The 21571-nt window shown below is 39.5% G+C and overlaps 1 protein-coding gene across 1 annotated transcript in view; it reads left to right on the top strand.

Annotated features, from left to right (window-relative positions):
- Window positions 1-21571, top strand: part of DNAH11 (dynein axonemal heavy chain 11) — a gene marked incomplete at both ends in the record, with an annotated part of 151645 nt that overhangs the window by 80019 nt on the left and 50055 nt on the right. The window contains 14 exon segments of the mRNA XM_082329513.1: window positions 1896-1931; window positions 1935-2057; window positions 8454-8464; window positions 8836-8917; window positions 8921-9079; window positions 11017-11167; window positions 18962-18972; window positions 18976-19071; window positions 19456-19563; window positions 19567-19599; window positions 20092-20196; window positions 20200-20274; window positions 21044-21082; window positions 21086-21145. Of these exon segments, the coding sequence (XP_082185639.1) occupies window positions 1896-1931; window positions 1935-2057; window positions 8454-8464; window positions 8836-8917; window positions 8921-9079; window positions 11017-11167; window positions 18962-18972; window positions 18976-19071; window positions 19456-19563; window positions 19567-19599; window positions 20092-20196; window positions 20200-20274; window positions 21044-21082; window positions 21086-21145 (1089 nt within the window).

Below are 21571 nucleotides of genomic sequence, written 5' to 3'. Positions count from 1 at the left end.
AGCATGGGCTTGGGGGCTCTATTGAATATTTATGGTTCACTCACCAGTAAAGATTTCAGTGAGTTCTTCTCTATTTTATGCCCCATTTAGTATTTTAGTCTGCATCATTTCTCTTCCCGTCTGTCACAACATGGGAGACTATCATTGCTTCTGTTTGCCTTCCGTGCATCTTCCTCTTACCCTTTTTCAGGTCTGTCTTTTTTTTCTTTTAAGATTTTCACGTCTTCTGCCTTTCACCTCCTCTGTTTCCGCTATGGCTCTGAACGGAAGGGACCACTTGTACTTTTCTTGCTGTTACACTTGGCCATATCACACCCTTCTGAAAATGGTGTCATTGATCTGAGGCCTTCAATAATCTCAAAATTCCACTCAGTTTGTGGAGCTATGAGAAAGAAGTTTTTTTGTGAGGTACAGCCTCACCAGTGCTTGTGACCAGAGGCCATTTCTTAATTGATTTTGCTGAAAAGCGTAGGAATAAAAAAAGGACATACCCTGTGGTTCAGCATAAAATCCAAGCTTTACAAACTGTATAAATGTCCCAGCAAACAGTTTCTCTTCAAGAGGGTTTTCTGAATAATGGTAAAAGATTTCCTTATTTTGACTTAGTTCCACTGAAACTTACTCATCTTTGCTCATAACTAAAGGTTAATTGCAGAAATTGTTGCCTTGTGTTTTGCAGTGCAGAGATGTATTTTTAGAAACTATAAGATACTGGCAAGTCTTCTCCATTTTCTGTGTAATCTTCTTTCCATATACCATAGAAGCTTTTTCCACTGTTGCTATCTACTCATCACTTTCTCTCTCTCCTCTCTGACTGCTTTAAAACCCAATGAAGTATTGTCCCAGGTCATCCTTCTCCTTTCTTCACTCTTTTTTTTTTTTCCTTCTTTTCTTTCAACTTCCTGCTCTTCTTCCTTTTTCATCCAGTTTTCTCTTACTAGGTAATGTCAATTCCCGATTACTCTAGAAGCAGAATAAACCTGTCACTTCCCTAGCCTGCCTGACTGGGCTCTGGCCTGGCTCTCGTGGCTGTTGGGGGAGCGATAGTCTTTTCTGATACCATTTGGATATTTTCTATTGAAATTAACAACATCAATGCCATATGGTTTGAGAAGCCCTGTACAGCAAAAATAGCTCATTTCATAAGAAGTGTATAGGAGAGGCTCCAGTCCTGTCTTAACAGCCTGATGTCTGTCATTTTGCTAATTAACTAAAAGCAAGCACAATGGCCAAAACACATGCTAATGGCAGTAAGTGGGTCCACAGATACGACTGAGAGACTAGAATAACCCTTTCTTCCCAAATGTGAGTTGCTTTGGGTAGGCCCAGTGATACCAACAGGCAATCACAGATTTATTTATTTTTCTTTGATTGTTTTAGCCTACCCTTGTTTGGACATCTCTTTCCACTTTTGTAAAGAATAGTCCCTAAAACTTCACATACAAGCTGAGATCCAGATCTCCCTTTCTTCTTCTTCTTTTAACAGGGTTGCAGTGCATATTAAAGTGGCAGGAAGTGGCTTGAATAGATTTACCAACTCAAGAACTGGGTTTCTGTCACCATCACCAGGTGAACGTGCACTGGCTGGCTGTCTGCGTGCCAGCCAGTCCCTCTGGCAGTATTATTATTAATTTATAGCTATCAAACCGAGTAACTGATACCAACGTGGAGAGAGGGGAAGGAAGGTGCAAGTATTCCGTGTTTGTACAGTGGAAAGGGAGTAAAATCTATTTGCCCAAGGCAGCTGATGAAGTTTGTTAGCTGACAAATTTACTTTGGAGCCTCAGCTGCGTGCACGCCTGCAATGGGCCATGGTTTGTTGCATGCTTTTCTTTGTTTGCCTCAACTTGCCGGGTGATTCTTTTCTCTCTCTTTTCCCTCCCTCTTCTCCACAGATCATTCTGTGTTTCTCTGCCACCGGTGCCACGCTGTGAGCGCGAGCTCGGGAGTTCCCAGCCATAATTCACTGTCCCACCACTGACTGGCTTCGTGAGGGGCCGCGGGAGGCCCCGCGCTCAGTCAGCAGGAGGTTCATTGAGGAAGCTGAGGGGGTCGAGGTACAGAGTTTCAAGCTCATCAGTCTTCTAAGAAAGCAATGGAGATCATTGAAAGATCGATAACTGAATAAGCTGAAAAAAACAATGCTCTTCTTACTCCTTCTTTGCATACTTGTTGCCTTCGGTGTTGTTTAAGCTCACCCCTGCTAAAATCTGAATTTTTATGACGTGTCACTGCTCAGTTTCTTCAGCAGGATTTAGTGAGCTGTCTAGCACAGGCAGAGAAGTAAGAGGGAAAGACATGTAAATTCATAGCACTGTCTTTGCAGAATCCTTGAATTCTAGGCTTTTTAGGATCTTATAGATACACAATTTATTTAACCCTTTTCAATACAGTTAAATATATTTACTAGTGTTGTAGCAACTGAGGCTGAAATATTGCAGCGCACAGTCCGGGCTAACTAAATTTTTCCCTCTGTTCAGCAACTAAGCAGGTGAAAATTTCCCCTGTAACCACATGGCAAATGCATTTAGAGTTTTAATATCTGGGCAATTATTCTCCTTCTGTTCCTGATTGATCTGGAGTATGACTTGTTTATTTTCAGAAAAAAATCATGCATTACTGAGTTTATTTTCAGGGAAAAGGAATATTCTCATATTCTTCTGAGAGTTTTAACAAGCTGCCTCTGTTGTCTCACCCTGCATGGGACAACACTGTTGTGCTGGCGGTGAGACTGCTCAGGTATTTGCTGGTGGAGTAATTCACATAGAAAGTAAATCTCTTCTAGATCTTTCAGTGATTGCACTTGCAGTAATTTCATTCTGGAGTGCTGTTATATTTGGGACTGTTTATTTGTATAGGGGATTTGTAATTGTGAGAGATTGAGGATTTCAGGAATGCCCAAGAAAGAGCCTTCCGGTTTTAGTCAAGGGCAGCACCAGTCCCCAGGCAAATCTCTGCGTAAGAGATTGATGCATTTACAGCATTTGTCCTCCATTCAAACTCATACAAAATACCTGCAGTCCTCAGGAAATGAAGGCGAAGGAGAGGGGAATTCTGCAGGGATGCCTGGGGCTGCTTCCAGGGTACCCCGCAGGCCTTTCCCCTCCCCGGGGCTTGGGCGAGGGAGGGGGCGGCCGGCATCTGCCGGCTGCGGGGAGCCCGCCCCGGCTGCCTCGCTGCTGGCTCCTGCCCGCGCTCCAGCGGCATGCGGATGCCTCCTATAGGGAAAGAGAGATGTTTGCAAATCCTTGTCATTTGTATTCTTCCATCAGCATTTTCTGCTTTATTTTAACAGCTCATAAGAGATTTAAAGTGTTACTAGCATAGTTATTTGTGGTTCAGTGGACTTATGTGAGCGTTTTGCCCTTTTTTTAATGTGATACCAGCTTATGTATTCCCATTTATTTTAAAGAAACTGCTGGAATTACATGGAGAAAAGAGAACAGAATTTATTTTGACTTAAATGCTTTTTTTTTTTTTCCCCAGATCCTTAATTAATGATATTTTGCTGCTTTGAAAAGACTCATCAGAAAGGTCATCAGAATTTAGGCTTTTAATACTGAAACTGGGGGGGGGGGGGGGGGCTTAATTATTTTTTTATTTAAGGATTATGTTCAAATATAATTCCTTTTGTAGATATTTAGGAAAGAATTCACTGATCCAAGCAACTGTTTATGAGTCTCTTTTGCACGTTGGTGTAAACTGCTCCTGGTAATTATCTTTCCTGTTCAGTTCCCAGCAAGTGAAATAAATGGCAACTAACAAAATAACGTGACGCTTTATTGACAGTGAGTTGAGGTTTCTGTGTCATCAACGTACGTAAAGCAGTACTGGGTGCCTGAGTCATGTCTGCGTGTGCAGCTGATGAGAAGACCAACAGACAAGACAGCAGAATGCAAAAAATATTAGGAAGAGACAAGGGTTTGAAAGTGATGGAAAAAGAGAGCTCAGAACAGAGGCGTTGAAATAAGAGAAACTACGACAGTATTATGGTGGGAGAGGAGGGGAGCTCAACCAAAAAAGGTAGAAGAGAAGCAAAACTGAACCAGAAAGGGAGAAGAGGTGTACAGCAAACAGTCTGAGGAGGAGTAAAAGGGAGGTGAAGGGAGAATGATCACAGAAAAATAGTAAAGGGAGGGGGGACAGGAGAGTTGCAGAGGTGTATTAAGATATCGAAAGAATGAGAGGGGCAGGCTAGAAAAGGAGCACCCTGAAGAAGAGAGGGAATCTTAGCTGCAGTCTGCCTTCCCCTCTCTGTTGAAGATTTATAGGAGGTGGTCTCCTCTCCTCTCATCTCTAGCGCTGGCATGTTGATACATCTTTTCACTTGCTCCATTTTAGATATCTCAGGAAAGCCTTTTGTTTGTTCTTAGTAGACACATCTTGTTAGCCAGGGCTCATGTATGCCTGGACCTCTGAAACGTACTGTAATCCTGCTGTCCCTTATGATGAGCAATGCAAGATCTATTATTGAGTGAATACTTTGGCATAATTGACACTTAGCTCCTAATTGTCCTGTTTCAGTGTTTCCAAAAAAACTCAATAGTAATTGCTAGATTTTTTTTGTTCATCACTGTATAACTATATTATGGATTGTTTTAATTAGGGCAGCTTGAAGTTAAGCTAATGATTTTTTTTTTTTTTTTTTTTCCCCCTCTTAGGAAAAAATATGGCGTCATATCTACATTGTTTTAACAAAAACTGGAAAAAATCTGTGTTTCTGTGTTTCAATGGTAAGAGAAAACCATAAAAAAATGCATGGTGATTGTGGGAGTTGAGAAGGAAGTCTTAGATTCTCCATCTCTTTATCTTCAAACCAAGTCTAGCTACTTTTCTGGAAGATACAATTTATCCAGGGAAGGAAGGGGGAAGATTGACCTCAGCAGGGAGACGGTGAGCGGCAGCATCCGTTTGTGCTCTGAAAGATGCTGTGAATGTCCCTTCTGCCCTGTGTGAAAGTATCTGAAGAGAAAGAACAAGTGATCCTCCTTAATTATGGTGCCTGTTGAAAATAAGTCCCATGAGCCCCTTTTCACTCAGAAGGACATTGGATGATGTGGGTGTTAAGGACAAGAGACAGTGGGTTCAGGGATATTTGGAAAGAAGTTGAGAGTACCAGAAATTTAGTCAATTCAGATGTTTTTGATTTCTTGGGAGAAAAGAAAGGAAAAGAGCCCTCTTCTGTTTCAGCACTCAAATTGCTAAACTTACATTTAAAAGGAGCACAAGCAAAGAACACTGTGCAGTGATTCTGAAAGCTTAACGAACTTACAAAAGCGCCTCATTTGGTATGAAACATGATCTATAGTATTTTGAAATAATGTCTCTGTCTCCAAATTTAACATGACACAATCTCTCTTCCTTACTTTCAGCTGGTTTCACATATCAGGACTGAGTACAGAATAAAAGAGTCAGGATTGTTTAATCCATCCCTTTGAAAATAACAGCAACGTACATCTCTGCCGTCTCCTCTGAGTATTTTGCTGTTGCTGTCTTGTATGCTGCTCCTCTGGTGCTTAGCACCAAGCAGCGCGCACTGTTAAGCATACCAAGGATAAATTCATTAAACTCTTAATTTATTGTATTCCAAAGTATTTTACACATGTGGTGCGGCAAAGAAGAAGCCTGAAGTAACTTTTTTGCTTTCTCCCTTTGCCTCTTACACTCCTCACTCCTCCCCAGGCTCACTTCCCAGTTACCTCTTCTTTCAGCCACTGAAGCCTTCTGGCTTGGTTTTATTCTTAGTTTTGATAACTGCCTGTGGGATGCATTCAAGTTCAGTGACATTGGTCTTTTTTGCTCTTTGCTTGGTGTGTTTCAGCTAGCTCAACTTAACTGTAAAGAGCTAAGATTTATCAATTTGGTAATGACTAATTTACATCCTGAGGAAAGTAAAAGGGCAAAACTCCTGTCTAAACTCTACTCATAACTTCCATTGTTTATTTTTTTTTTTTTTTGCATGCTTAAAAGTCAGTTAGCCAAGGCCTAGAATAGAGAGATGGCATGAGAATGAACAGACTTCACCCTTATATTTTCCTTCAGATTGTATATAGGCTTATTGCTCAGTTGTTTTTAGGACTGTTGAATGGTTTTGATTTGTACCAGCCTGATCTTCATTATTGGCTTCAAGCTACTTTATGCTTTCTAGTGAACTGCAGTTAAATCAGATTTTGTTACTGTATCAACTCTTTTTTGTTTGCTTTTTTTAATAAAGAAGGCTAAATTAGCAATAATAATTTCCTTTGCCTATAACCCTGAATGGACATATATTGAAAAGTACAATGTAGTATTAAAAAAAAAAAAAACTGGAGATAAATGAATGGCAGAATAAATAATTTATGCTAATGAAATTACTGCAATTAGTAGTTCCACAATGACCCTTTTAAAAGCCACAGCTGTTAATGTCAGGAAGTGCTGTCACCGCTGACCTTATCATAAGAGAAAGTGACAAATTGAAAATGCAGGGAAGACCAATCCTCAAAGAGGTCTGTTCGGGAACGATTAGTGTTTTCTGAAAACCAGTGTGAATTACAACCAGCTGCTCTCTGGCTCGGCATGTCTCCCATGCTGTGCCATTTTGTTAAGCTCGATAACAATAGTTATTTTGCCCCACTGAGACAAGTTGTCTCGGGCCACTTCCAGCTCTACCGGAACCCACTTCTTCCCTCACTGATTTACAAATGAAACTGTTGTTAGAGGGCTTTTCAGGGCTGCTGAGTAGAGACCTCTCATAAGGATCATGTGTAAGGAGGTTGTCTTTCATGAGGAAGAGCTGTACTGCAGGGTGCGTGTGTGTCACAAACAATGAAAAAAAGGAGAAAAAGGCTGAAACGCATTTCAGTTGGAAGCCAAGTGCTGCTCAAATCTGCATAAAATGTCCATTGCTGCTGAGTAGCCTTGCTTTTACTAACAATTTTATTTTTAAGATGAATCTATGCTAGCTTTGCCTCAACTAATGATGTTCAGATTTTTTTAATTTGTAAAGCAACTCATTCTTTATTTAGTCCTTGTTTTAATTTCTGTTTTTGTAATCGTAGGTGAAATAAGTATTCTTCTAAACTAGCTTTTAAAAGTCACAAGAAAATAATGAGGTTTCTTACTGAGAAAAATGGCAAGTCTTTCTGCATCAACCTGATTGTAATATTAATGATGTAGGCTTAAAACATTTAACTGCATCAACAGCCACTCGTGAGCAATTTTCCCAAAGTTCCCTAAGCATTATTGACAATGCTTTGGTAAATTATGTGTGACTTTCCTAAGAGTTGGTGTAGCTCATTTAATTCATATTAATTGATTTTTAGGCTTCCCTTGATTAATTGAACTGGGTTCGTCTTGTACAGAATGCAATAAATAATCATTAAAATGAGGGAGATGTGACTCCACAAATTATAAAGTAAAGTATGCTAGAAGTCATAGAGGACAAAATGGAAGTTAGCTACAGTGATGGAGTTAAATGGGTTTTCTTAGTATTTCCCTGTTAATTTTGCATACAGTACTCTTGCTTAGACACGTATATGTGTATATTCTAGCAGTATAGGTAGGTAGGGTCCTTTAAAACAAACAAAAATGAATTTTGGGGGTTTCTTATTTCACCTTTATCCTGGGGAAGTATACTCTAATTCAAAGTAGTGTTGTAGTATCTTGTATTTGCTAGTGGCGTTTCCAAAAAATTTAGAAAAAGGGCCTTTGAGCTTTAGTCCTGGAACTACCTCTCTTCTTTCTGTGAGAGGCGAATAAAGACAGGCATTTTACCTCTGCATTTTGCTCAGAAATACATGACTAAACGACCATCTGGAGCTGTTTTAAATATGCCTAGCCTGTTTTGGTTATCCTACAGTATGTGAAAAGAGTTTTCCAGTCTCACGGCTGCATTTTTCTCCCTGTGATGAGAAAGAAACCCCATGCAGTGCTACGTGGCACCCAGCGCAGCTCCCTGGGGCTGTAGGATCGCTCGGGTCCCTTCTGCAGCGTGCTGAGCTCTGCTTGGAGCTGGAGGTATACTTCATGGTTTGGTGCCTGGGTGGCACCTAGGGAAGGGAAGAGTCTTGACTGTCACAGCTCGGGGTGACTCTGAGCTCCATAAAGTTGTAACTACTTTTCTGGTCAAATACCCCTTGAAACAGACAGCAAATCTCTTCAGCACAGAAACGTTGCTGATTTTCTGACATTTTATGGTAGATAGAGACTCAGCTTTCAGAAGCACTCCACAGTGCTCTAATCCTGCCCTCGTACCAGTTTATGTTAGTTTATCCCTGACTTTGACAAGCACGGATAAGTAGGGACTTGTACAACTTCAGAAATCAGTCCGGTTCTGCTCAATCTTAAGTTAATGGCATAAATGCACTTCACTCTGAATAGGAATTTGATGATATATGAGGTATGTGGGGATCAGTGTGATTAAAGTAGCCACTCTATTGTATTTCTTTAACCTATAAAGAATTTTTCTTAAACAGGATTTCCTGAGGTAAAATAGAAAATCCATGTAGTATTAAGTCTGCCTATAGCAGTATAGTGACTGATTTAATCTCTGTTTTGAGCTTTTAGGTGTATTTATTTTAAAAAAATTTAAAGTATGTTGAAGCACTGAGCTTCTCTGGTGATGAAGACTTAATGAATGCCAGTGCAGAATTAATTAATTTATATGCAAAAAAGTTGGGGAAGACTCATTTTGCTTTAATGTTTTTTACATGCTGACAAAATTGTTTAGGGTATACTGAAGAACAGTTTTTTGAACAAGCCATCCTTAGAAACGTAACCTTTTCTGACTTACACAGATATACTTAATTTTTGAAACATTTCTTTGCTTCTGTGCTTACATTTGTTCTTGTTCCTTAGGTATGTTCAGCCACTCATCCAGGACTCCATTTGCGATTTCATGGCTTATGCCCACACCAGTATGAATATGCTGAGTGCCAAATAGAATCATAATGAGAGACGATACAATTGCACCACTCTGAAGAGTTTTCTGGAGCAAATCGTGCTTTATAAGATCCTCCTAGAGAAGAAAAGCAAGGAGATGTCGGGACACGTGGAGCACTTGGTGAATGGCATGCAGAAGCTGAAGGCAGCAGCTTTCCAGGTAAACAACCTTTTCTTTCATTCTTTATAAACGATCTTGGGTTTGTTGCTAATAAAACAAAGTTATCGCAGCACCTTTTCATTAGACTTATTAGTTGTGGGGTGGCATTTTTGTGTTTCACTTAAATTACCTGATTTTGGAAACTGGGGTTTGTTTTTTTCCTTCACATAGAAGCTCTTTGAGCTCTTTAGCTGTCTTTGGAAAGAGGTGTCCATCCATTTGGGCAAGGACAAAGTCTGAAGGGAAGGGGAGTGTAGTGGGGCCACAGTAAAGGAGTGGGAGGGGAAGTAAGTGCCACAGTAAAAGCCAGACCATGGAGAGAGAAGATGCAGTTCCGTACGTGGGGATTTTGTGCATGGCCAGTGACCACCTGAGGGGTAATGAAAGCAGGAGGAACAAGTGTGGAGCCTTTGCATCAGCTGTCATCGCCTCCTTGTGGGGGTAGTGCCACTTAGCCCCCAGTCAGTGCTTCCACCTACAGTTCATTTCTGGCTAGTCAGTCCACAAAGACAGAAGGGTGGGGAAACTGCTTTGAAGCCTTTCCCTCTGCCCCCCGCCACATATTCCATAATCCCTATTGCAGATGCTGAAAGGAAGCCGTAATCCAGCAATTTCTTTATTAAAAATAAAAATTACACAGTTTATATAAAAACTGCAAATTAAATGCTCGGCTCCAGTCCTTGTGTAATGTTGCATCTTTGTGCTACTGCATGACAATAATGGGAGCTGAATGGCTTATTCCCACTTTTCAAGCTGAAGACCTGAAAAAATAAATGGTCACTAGAAAAGGGTGACTGCTTTTTTAAAGTCTGTTTTTAATAAGGTATCCCATGCTAGTAAATGATTAAAACACTCTTTTTCTCTGAATTCTAATTTGATGATGACCAAAAGGTAATTTGACAATTTCAAGTATTTGAACACTGAGCCATTTTTATCCTGCATGCTGGAGCTCCACACAAGAATATCAAATGTGGCACTGTGTATTTTTTTCAGAAAGAAAGAGACACAAAGTCAGCTCAAATAAATTAAAAAATAAAGTCAGGGGAGAGATTTGGGATCTCTACAGTCATATGTTACAACTCAGTATTACAGCTTTGTCTTCTCATTTCAAAATGGTCAAATTTTGAAAAGGTAGATTTTGTAAGATTTCAGGAGCCCACCAAGGAAGAGCCCTCAACACCTTCCATGTGATGAAAGTTTAAGCTCTCTAATCTTTGTCTTTCTCTTTGTCTTACCAGCCCTATCCAGATCAGGTTAACAAGAGTCCTCTTTGGTTAAAATATAGCCTTTTATCATGAATGGTTTCCAGATAAAATGCTTGGAGGGATGGGGGAATGGGGGAAACAAACAGGTATTTGAAACAATTCCTTTACATGTGGAAAGATATGGTTACTGGATATTTTGATACAGGTTTCTCGCCTGGCAGGCAATAAATTGCTATTTCAGCAAACTAACAGCTAGTCTTTGTTCATCAGTCTCTGAGTTTGTCTTAACCTTTCAGCAAACCTCTGCTGGAATTATCTGCTCAGAGTGATTACTAAGCGTTTTCCATGATGTCCTTTTGCTTTTACATTTGCAACTTTGCTAGGTGCTGCAGCTGGGCCTTGTTGCACTGCTGAGACACCTGGTTACAAACACAACCTCAGCAGCTGGACAGACATCTGAGCATCTCAGGGGAGCTGCAGAGTCCCTGGTGGAAGCAGTTAGGCTGTTCTTATTAAATTCTTTATGTCAACAAAATTCTGTGAGCTACAAACAAGGAGCTGTCAAATGGGAACAAAATAAAGAAAGGAAAAGATGACACTTTTAGTACTGAGACCCACGAAACATGAATTTTTTTTTCAGTTCAGCTTTTTGGGGATCATGTGGTATAATCTTTCCAGAACCACACCTAATGACCCTTGCTCCCGAATAACCCATTACCTTTTGCCCTGTAGGTAGAAGATCTAAACTCCAAACTTGCTTCTCAAGAGGCAGAACGGCAACTGAGAAATCAAGATGCTGAAGCTTTGATTGCTAAGATAGGGTTTCAGACTGAGAAAGTGAGCCAAGAAAAGGCCATTGCAGATGCAGAGGAGCAAAAGGTCAGTCTAATTCCCCCATTTAGTGCTGTTGAGCTATATTTAGCACAAAATAAACCGTTTTAGGTGAACAGTTTTGAACAACTTCCTCTCCAGGGAGCATAAAGTCTAAAGAATTATTATACTTACACATGTAACAGCATTTCACACCATGATTACCACTTGACCTTTCTTTACATTATGCCTTTTCCCAACCTTTTAGCTGTTTTAATGAGATGAAAGAACAATAAATACTGAGCTCATCCAAGCATTTAATGGATGTGGATCTTGAGAATCAGACCTATTCGTAATACAGTAAAGGTCAGAGAGTCATCTCTGAGCACTTCAGATTTCTAAAGGCTTTGAGGCTCTAGGTAAATTGAACAACTCAATTGATACAGAAGTTCATTCCAGTATCTCACAATATTACAAGGTGCAAACCTTGAATTTTAAGATTATAATAGCATTCCTAATAATATGTGTCATCAGTGTTGAATCTTTTTTTTTGTTCTCAGTTCAGCCTATTAACATTAGTTATCAACATCCATGTTGGAAACATAGAAGTTTACAAGCATTAGTCCTCACCACAGAATGAATAGAAATGCATAATTTCATCTGGACCCTAAAATTTTCATCTACTGTTACAAGCACGGTTTTTGAAATGAAGCACCAGCAGCATGGAATGCTGTAAACTGAAGTTACTCTGCCTTTAAAGTCCAAAGGGCTCATTCAGCTCTGGCATTTTGCTACAAAATCTGATGTACATTGTGTCATTTATCAATACTGCAGAGAGAAATTTTTAATTGACTTGTAAGGGTTGTTAATGGCTGATTTTGAGCTATGGAAACTTCAAGTTGCCAAGAACTTTGTAAACAGTTTTCAGATACTGATCAACAGGGAAGACTATACTGTCTGAGCAATCAAAATGGTCTTTCATTCTCTTCCGTTTCATTTCTTAAAGACGACTTATTGTTAGGTGATATTTAATACTTTTCTAATGACCTCGTGTCTCATCCTAATTTTATTGAGGGAAAAGTGATTTTTGACACTGACATGAATGAAGACTGGATCAGGACCTTTATATTTCTCTGGATTATGCTAATTATGGACTTCAGTCTTTTGCTGATCCAGATCTTACATAGGACTTAAAAATTGCTATGAAGCGTAAAGTCCCAATAGTGCAATTAATTAAACTTGCAAAAATTGAATCCAACAGCTCAACGTTCTACCAATCACTTTTCAGTAGTGCTTTTCCTGTATTGGGTCCATATGCTTCTGATGGATTTGGATGATTAAAATACACCCTTAACACAATTTGAACTACTTCATTAAGCAACTAGGTGAAACACACGGAGTGATTATTGTGGGATAATCACATCTTTGAACCACTTTGTTTCAGGGATGAAGTTCAGCGCATGACACTAATGATTACCGTGCTCCCCCGTTCATTGCTTTATTGCACTTCTGAAATGGTTTTACTGGAAATGAAAGTGTTAGTTTGTGCTACATTAATCTAAAACTATTTCATAAGGCGGATGGTTTCTAAATATTAATATTCTATAAATTTTTTTACAAAAAAAAAAAATCAGCAAACAAGAATACGCCTTCCGGCTAAGTAATTTGTGATTACTCTTCATAATTGTTTAAAATTTGTCACTCTTTAAAAAATTATTCTGGCTTTCCTGTTCTATAGTGTTGTGGTTTAACCCCAGCTGGCAACTAAGCACCACACAGCCGCTCGCTCGCTCCCCCCCAGTGGGATGGGGGAGAGAATCAGAAGAGTAAAAGTGAGAAAACTCGTGGGTTGAGATAAAGACAGTTTAATAGGCAAAGCAAAAGCCACACATGCAAGCAAAGCAAGACAAGGAATTCATTCACTACTTCCCATGGGCAGGCAGGTGTGCAGCCATCTCCAGGAAAGCAGGGCTCCATCACGCGTAACAGTTACTTGGGAAGACAAACGCCATCACTCCGAACGTCCCCCCCTTTCCTTCTTCTTCCCCCAGCTTGTATACTGAGCATGATGTCATATGGTATGGGATAGCCCTTTGGCCAGGCTGGGTCAGCCCCCCTGGCTGTGCCCCCTCCCAGCTTCTTGTGCACCTGGCAGAGCATGGGAAGCTGAAAAGTCCTTGACTAGTGTAAACACTGCTTAGCAACAACTAAAACATCAGTGTTATCAACATTATTCTCATCCTAAATCCAAAATACAGCACTATACCAGCTACTCGGAAGAAAATTAACTCTGTCCCAGCTGAAACCAGGACATACAGATTTCAAACTGGAGTGTATAAGGGGTTTTTGACTTTTACAGCATTAAGCCAGTAAATACCTTGGAGGTATTGCCTTAGAGTGAAGCATTACTTCAGAAAAGGTGAAGAGTGGAAGTCACTTTAGATCAGACTCATTAGGAAAAGTGGGGTCATTCTGGATGCCCCATAAATGTGGCAGAGCTACGTATCTGTATAGTAATCAACAAGGGTCTGACTATGAATGTGACACTGCTAAGGTTTTAAAACAGAGGTAGTAACACTGCTGTCATTTTACTGGCTGTGTGCTCTGAATGATGCCAGCCGGAGTGGTTTACAGATGAAGATGCATATGCCATTGCCTTTTGAAATGGGACCTACCCCTTCAAAGGAAGAAAACATGCAGAGCATGGTGTTAGGTATATGGGTGATAGGGACACTAGCTGAGGATTAGGAGCAAAGATGGATCCAGGCTGACCAGCTTTTTTGATTTACCTCCCTCAGCTGAAGTACATTCTTTATTTGCATGGTATATTTGAGCCACCCTACTCATGATCTGTTTGTTAAGGGCACACTGCTTCCAGCTTTTCTAACAATTTAGCCATCATTGAAGAGCTCTACACAACAGAAGTTATTGATGTGAAGGGGACTAAACTTCTGCAGACAGGAATGAAAAGCTCCTTCATTTCTTTGTGAGGGGAAGTAGATTTGAGAAGACTTATCTGCCACCTGCTCTTTTTAATTTTTTTCTCCCCTGAAAAAAATTAACTTGTCCCATATTTCCTTTGGGTATCAGCAAGCAAAGAATAACTAAGCATAAGAAAAAAGAGAGACAGAACTATAATGCAACTTGTGTGACTTAAATTAACTGTTTGTTTTAATGGAAAATACCATGTCATGTTAGCAGCACTACGTACTGTAAATGTAATACTTGCTCACCTGGTTACATCCTTAAAAACTTTAACAGAAGGAGCATTTAGCTGTTGTAAACTTTTCACTTTAAGTTAATTTCAGTAACATGGGTCTCAAACCGTGTTAGAGAAAATATAAACCAAACCAAAACTGCAACTGTATATGCAGTATTTAATTTAAAAAAATATGTTGTGGCTAAGATGCAAACCAATAAACACTGAGAATTTCATCCTAAAACCTATATCACAAGAGATGGGGGAAATATTTAACTTTATTAGTAACTTGTCATTTGTAATGTAATGCATATTGAATTTTAATCTTTGTTATTTCCACAGACAGTGTCTCTGTGTGTCCTATGTAATAAATGTACACATGGAAATTGCCCCCAACAATTGTAGAAACATGTTTTGTAAGGATATTAAATTCTTACAGAGGCTTGTTACTGCCAATGCATAGCACTTGATCCAAGTATTAACATCTTGATCACTATAATATCCTCTTTCTCTGTAATTAGACGTTGTTTAAGCAAGACCTGACAGGAAATGGGCCTGTGAGAGGAGCATGAGGTACAAGGATAAAGATGAACCAAATATAACTAACTCCAGCCCCAGGCAATGTGTCCTTAAAAATGTGTATGTTAATCTTCCAAATACACAATTGCAGATGATGCAGAACACCCTCCAGGGTTACTCTACCAGATAAATTTGCACCAATGAAATCATAATCAGCTTTTAAACAGATAATTAAATCATTGCAGAAAGTTGTGGAGGTGCTCAGATTTCGCTTATGAACTGATGCTAGCTGATGTAAAGTCACCGATCTAAGCCACTGTTAAACCAAAATAAGCGTTTTGACAAATCTGCTTGGATTGGTATCTGTTTAATTCTCAAACCTGAAATTAAGTACAGTGTTTTCATATAGGATGTTTCCGTTTCTCCTGTTTTCTCCCTTGTTGAGGCCTATGGTTTCAGACTTGGAACTGAGGAATTAAAAGAAAAAGGCAAATTTACCAGTAGATGGAGGCTGGTTTGACAAATCTGTTATATTTACCTGTACCCTAAAAATGCAGCGAATGTTTTGTTGCTTAGGGAAACCTCCAGTGTGACAATAGAACTGACTATTGGCTCCCTGGTATTTTCTCTATTTCTGTATATAGTTTTATATATATATATATATATATATATATATATATATATATTTTCTATTTCTAAAGGGGAGCCCTTAAAGGGGAAAAATGGGGGAGTGAGGAAAAAAAGGTCATGGCTCTTAAAATCTTAGTGAAAAGTCTTTACTTTCTTTCCACCATACATCTCTTGTTTAGCTCCAGCTTCTGCATTTGAACTAGATCATGAAATGCTTGCAGCTTGCATACTGAAATGGCATAAGTGATTGAGTTCTCTCCTGTGTTCGACAACTCCTCAGAAGTAACAGGCTGCCCTAATATTTCCCAGCTTTTTTGTACAGATACCTTACCTGGTCTCCTATCCTGCATTACTAAATCTCTTACCTTTGCATCCTCCAGTATTTCTATAGAGAGTCCTAAACACAGGAGTCCTTCTAAATTTTTGTATCTCACACAGTGATCTCCAGGTTTCTGTTGACAACCAGGAGCATTCGCTATCTGATGTGTCTTCACAAGCTTACAGGCTCCTTTTTTCAAAAGCATCCATGCAGACGGGTGGTATTTCACATCCATACAGACTGCTTGATCACAGTCTGGTAGACAGGTACACCTACTAGAAGGACAGTCTTCATACTAGCAATTTTTCAGCAAGAGATATTAAAAGCTTTATCTAGAAGAAAAAAAAAAAACATAAATATGTATTACTCTTCTTACAGCTGTACCTCTCTTTTATGTCCTGGGATATCAAGATGACAAAGAAAGCATTACTTGCATAGGACACTACCACACGAAATATTGCAAGAAAGAAATTTGGCATCACACGAAATCTATTAATCCAGTACTGATTTAAAAAATGTATGCGGTTTATTATAGTCTCACAGAAATTAACAGAAATTTCATAAAGCTGTTGCATAGTCCTCTAACAATATTGTGGTGGTAGTGTGTTGTCCTTCTTTGCCCTGAAGGAGAGGAGGCTGTGCTAAGCAATAGTTAGTTAATTAACCTGAGAGATCTAGTCTTACAAGATCTGAACTGGTCTTTGAAAGACCCATATTCCTTTCACTGTCAACCTGGTGAGTGCTTCCAAAATTGTGTGGAAGTGTCATATTTTCTATAGTAAGCCAAAGGTAAAACTTTTTTTTTTTTTTAATCAGGTTAACTGCACGTATATTTAACATGATAATAAGAATAACACAAAGTTGTCAAGGTCAGAATGAAAGCAGGCTGTGAAGAAGAGAATTTGAAAAGTGAATATTTCAGGCATAAATCATTTTTAGCAGATAAAGCATCAGTACTTCTTTCTTACTTTGTAGTTTGCAAAACTGAGCAGAGGAGGATGATGGAGAATATCCAGTTGTTGTAAAACCCAGATAAAGATTCTTTGTGATGATACAGACATTTGCCCATAAGCATAAATAAAAATGGTTTCTGGTATGCCAATCCAAAGCTATTCTGTTTCTTATTCATGTCTCTTAGTGTGTTTTCTCCACAAAGGGGGTAGTCAGCAGGTTTCCACCTCCTATCTCATGCTATTGTCCTTAAAAGGGCAAAGCAACATGCAGAGATGCTTCATGATTCAGAACAGCAGGGAAGAAAGGAACTTTGTATACCAAATTTTCTCTCTGGAGCAATGAGAATAAATGTGATCTAGCTACCCAGAGGTTAAACTACTGCTTTAGTAGAAATAGCAGGTACAATATGATGTCATAAGTCACTGAGAAGCCTGTTAACTTCTAATGATCGTAGATAGCTGATTTGCCAGCATATCCCTCTGTCCCTGGCTCTTTATCACATTATCCTCACTACATGTAAGACTTTAGTCCTGAGCAGCTGCATGTGCTAGCTAATGTACAGCATATAGGAGCTTTACTGAAGCAAGCTTTGGCTGCATTTTGGCACTCCTGGCACTGCAAAACTCAGCTGTCATTGAGGGTCTGGCCCACGAGCTCTTAGAATCATAGAACCATAGAATTGTTTGGGTTGGAAGGGACCTTTAGAGGTCATCTAGTCCAAGCCCCCTGCAATGAGCAGAGACATCTTCAACTAGATCAGGTTGCTCAGAGCTCTGTCCAACCTGACCTTGAACGTTGCCAGGGATGGGGCATCTACCACCTCTCTGGGCAACCCGTTCCAGTGTTTCACCACCCTCATCATAAAAAATTTCTTCCTTATATCTAGTCTGAATCTATCCTCTTTTAGTTTAAAACTGTTACCCCTTATCCTATCACAACAGGACCTACTAAAAAGTCTGTCCCCGTCTTTCTTGTTAATCCCCCTTTAAGTATTGAAAGGCTGCAATAAGGTCTTCCCAGAGCCTTCTCTTCTCCAGGCTGAACAACCCGAACCCTCAGCCTTTCCTTATAGGAAAGGTGTTCTATCCCTCTGATCGTTTTTGTGGTCCTCCTCTGGACCTGCTCCAACAGGTCCATGTCTTTCCTGTGCTGAGGACCCCAGAGCTGGATGCAGTACTCCAGGTGGGGCAGAGTAGAGGGGCAGAATCACCTCTCTCAACCTGCTGGCTACACTTCTTTTTATGCAGCCCAGGATATGGTTGGCTTTCTGGGCTGTGAGCTCACGTTGCCGGCTCATGTCCAGTTTTTTATCCACCAGTACCCCCAAGTCCTTTTCCACAGGGCTGCTCTTAATCCTTCGTCCCCCAGCCTGTATTGGTACCGGGGGTTGCCCCAACACAGGTACAGGACCTTGCACTTGGCCTTGTTGAACCTCATGAGGTTCACATGGGCCCACTTCTCGAGTTTGTCCATTGCATCCCTCAGGCATGTCCACTGCACCACTCAGCTTGGTGTCATCTGCAAACTTGCTGAGGGTGCACTCAATCCTACTGTCTCTGTCATTGATGAAGATATTAAACCGTACTGATAACAGTATGGACGCCTGAGGGGCACCACTCATCACTGATCTCCATGTGGATATTGAACCTATTGACCACTACTCTCTGGATGTGACCATCCAACCAATTCTTTATCCACCGAATAGTCCACCTATCAATTTCGTATCTCTCCAGTTTAGAGAGAAGGATGTTGTGGGGGACCATGTCAAAGGTCTTACAGAAGTCTAGATAGATGACATCCGTAGCTCTTCCCTTGTCCACTGATGCAGTCACTTCATCACAGAAGGCCCTAGGATGGTCAGGCAAGCCTTGACCTTGGTGAAGCCATGCTGGTGGCTCAATTAACCTCCCTGTCCTCCATGTGACATAGCGTAGCTTCTAGGAGGAATCTGTTCCATGATCTTCCCAGGCATGGAGGTGAGGCTGACTCTTCTGCAGTATGGTAGTCGAAACAGGAGATGTTAATTCTCGCCATGCAGAACAGATGGAGTCTAGAGCTGAGCACAAACCTGCTTGAGTGTCAGAGTTGTAGAGGTCTTTTTTATACATAACATAAAATAATGGGTTTTAAAATCTGTTTGTGTATACAGTCATTACACTGTAAGTGTGAGTGCTTAAGCAGCGCTGATTTGATTTACAGCCTTAGTTTTCAATATAAATCTTAAGATTTGTTTTTTTAATAAGTAGCAGCAATTCAATGAGAAGTATATCTGGGACAGAAAGAATGTGAGGATGACCTGCTGAAAGCTGAACCTGCTCTTGTTGCTGCTACAGCAGCCTTAGACACGCTTAATAAGGTAAAGATCATACAGTTTGATGCCTGCAAAAAAAATGTTTCATTGTTCAAATAGTTCACTGCTATTAAATTGTCATTCCGGCGCCAAGCTGCCAAGCACAATCAAATTTCTGTCTTCTTTGGGCAGCATGCTCCAAAGCAACAGGTTGGCAACTGCTGTAGCTGACCTGGCATTACACTTCCCATCACCCTACTTGGCCAAGTTGCACATAGGACTGCAGAGAAAGGGAAGGGCTGTGATCATGAGTAGTTTCACCATGTAAAATAATTAGTAATAGTCTTCAAAGAGCTGAGAGTTGTACACTGGTAATCAGAGAGCTTCCATGGAGCAAATCCACTGTTGTTGCACGATTCTGTACCTGTTCCTCTGATCTTCTTTTTTCAGGTTAATCTTACAGAACTAAAAGCCTTCACCAGCCCACTAGTGGCTGTAACCAATGTTATTGCTGCAGTAATGGTTTTACTGGCATATAAAGGGAAAGTGCCCAAAGACTGAAGCTGGAAAGCCACAAAAGTCTTTAAAGAAAAGGTAATGATCAATGGGACATCATATAGTATCTGAGATGAGAGAGGAAGAGAATAGTTAAAAATGAGAGCCAGAGAAGAGAAACTAAATCACAATGTCATTTTCTTACAGTTTGAATTTAGGGGAATAAGATATGATCCTGTATTGTTCTCTTCCATGTACCTTTGGTGACAAACTCAAGCCAGCCTGAGCACCACTGGGATTTATTAATTGCAAAAATAGAAGAAAAGTCAAAGGGAGAGCATTTCATTGTATTTATCTCATCTCTGCCAAATTCCTCAAATGAATCATAAAATCATAAAAATGTATTTGTGAGGTTGAATCCTTCAGGCATTTGGGGGAAAATAATATTTTTTGCTGAATGTTTTGCATAACATTTCCAAAACAATAAGCTAGTGCAGGATTCCAGTTTTGCATTTGCAATAATAGTAGGAGTTAGCTTCTTATTCTCTGAAATGGAAAAGGATTGATGCACTGGAATGTCTCTTCTTGCAGGTTGATGACTTCACACAAGCTTTAATCAACTATGATAAGGAGCATATTCTTCAGAATTGTCTGAAAATTGTCAAGGAACATTACTTGAAAGATCCAGATTTCAGCTGAAATTATGTTCATGCAAAATCCTTTGCAGCAGCTGGTCTCTGTGCCTGGGTCATCAATATAGTAAAATTCAATGATGTATTTATATATTTCAGTTCCTCTCTTGACTTGATGGGGGGAAATTTCTGTTATTGAAGTTTTTTATTATTTTGGTAAGCTCAGTTTAGTGTTCTGGGGAGAATGTAATGGGAAGTATTCAGTGCTTAACAGTATGTACACATGTATTTATTTTTAGTAGAAAGGGGTGAAAAACATGTGGCTGTCCAGGACTTTTCAATTGTTATTATGATGCAACAGTTGGGAAATATTCTTCTCCAGATGTACACGTTTCACTTGAAACATCCATTTGAGTCTGGCTATCTGGAGTGTAAGACAGAGCTTATCGCTTGTGATTCCGTTGAGCACCTGGCAGCAGGATTTCTCCATTCATCCTAGTATTGTAGCAGGCTATCATTTGATTATAAAATAGTAAAAAGCTAATCAATTTTAGTTGAAATCTACTTAAGTTTAATGCCTGTCTGATTTCTACCTGTATCCTAAAATCATGAAAGTGATACATATAAATTAATTTTAGTTTGAGAGTAGACCCAGTGAGGATGCATTCAGTTCTGCTTAACATATCCTTATGTAGGTTATAATCAAATCTTCTGTCATCTTTAGGTCAATAATGAAAGAAATCTCCACATGTCTCACTATTGTGTAGAAAGATGGCTCTAAAACAAATATATGTAATGAGAGACTACTAGGATTATCTGAAAGTCTTTTATCAGGAATCATTTGCAAATTTTATAATGAATGTGAGACCAACTTCTTGTCTAATGTACCTATGTTATATGTCTTTTTCAAGGTGTATTATGAGGTAGAGCCAAAACGTTGTGTGTTGGCCTAGGCAAATGCTGAATTAGCAGCAGCTACAGAAAAACTAGAAGCCATCAGGAAAAAGCTTCTTGTAAGTACTGCTTGATTAATAAGCATTCTTCTCAAATATCTTGAGCTCGCTTAATTTTATTAGTTTTATTTTATTTATGTATTTATTTTATTTTGTTAATTTATTTTATTTTTATTTCTTTTTATTACTTCGTAGTTCAAGTATTAAAGATATGTTTTTATTAGGGATTATCACTATTTTTTCCCACAAACCTACTGAATAATATTCCATAGTTTCGGTGGTAGCACATGGAACTGCTTATCAGAAATTACCGAATTTCCTTAAAGCCCTCTAGACACGTTATAAGCAATAGATTAGTAAACTGAAATAACAGTTGATATGAATAACTAGCTGTGATTTTTACAAGGAATATATGCCAAGTGTTTATATGAGTAATGACTTATTAGAATATAGGAATAACTTCCAGAAAGGCTTTGGAAGCTCATG

Source organism: Platalea leucorodia (assembly GCF_965183815.1).
Source record: "Platalea leucorodia genome assembly, chromosome: 1".
NCBI classification, from domain to species: domain Eukaryota; kingdom Metazoa; phylum Chordata; class Aves; order Pelecaniformes; family Threskiornithidae; genus Platalea; species Platalea leucorodia.
The sequence above is the reverse complement of the archived record's forward strand: the minus strand, read 5'-3'. Positions and strand labels throughout refer to the sequence as shown.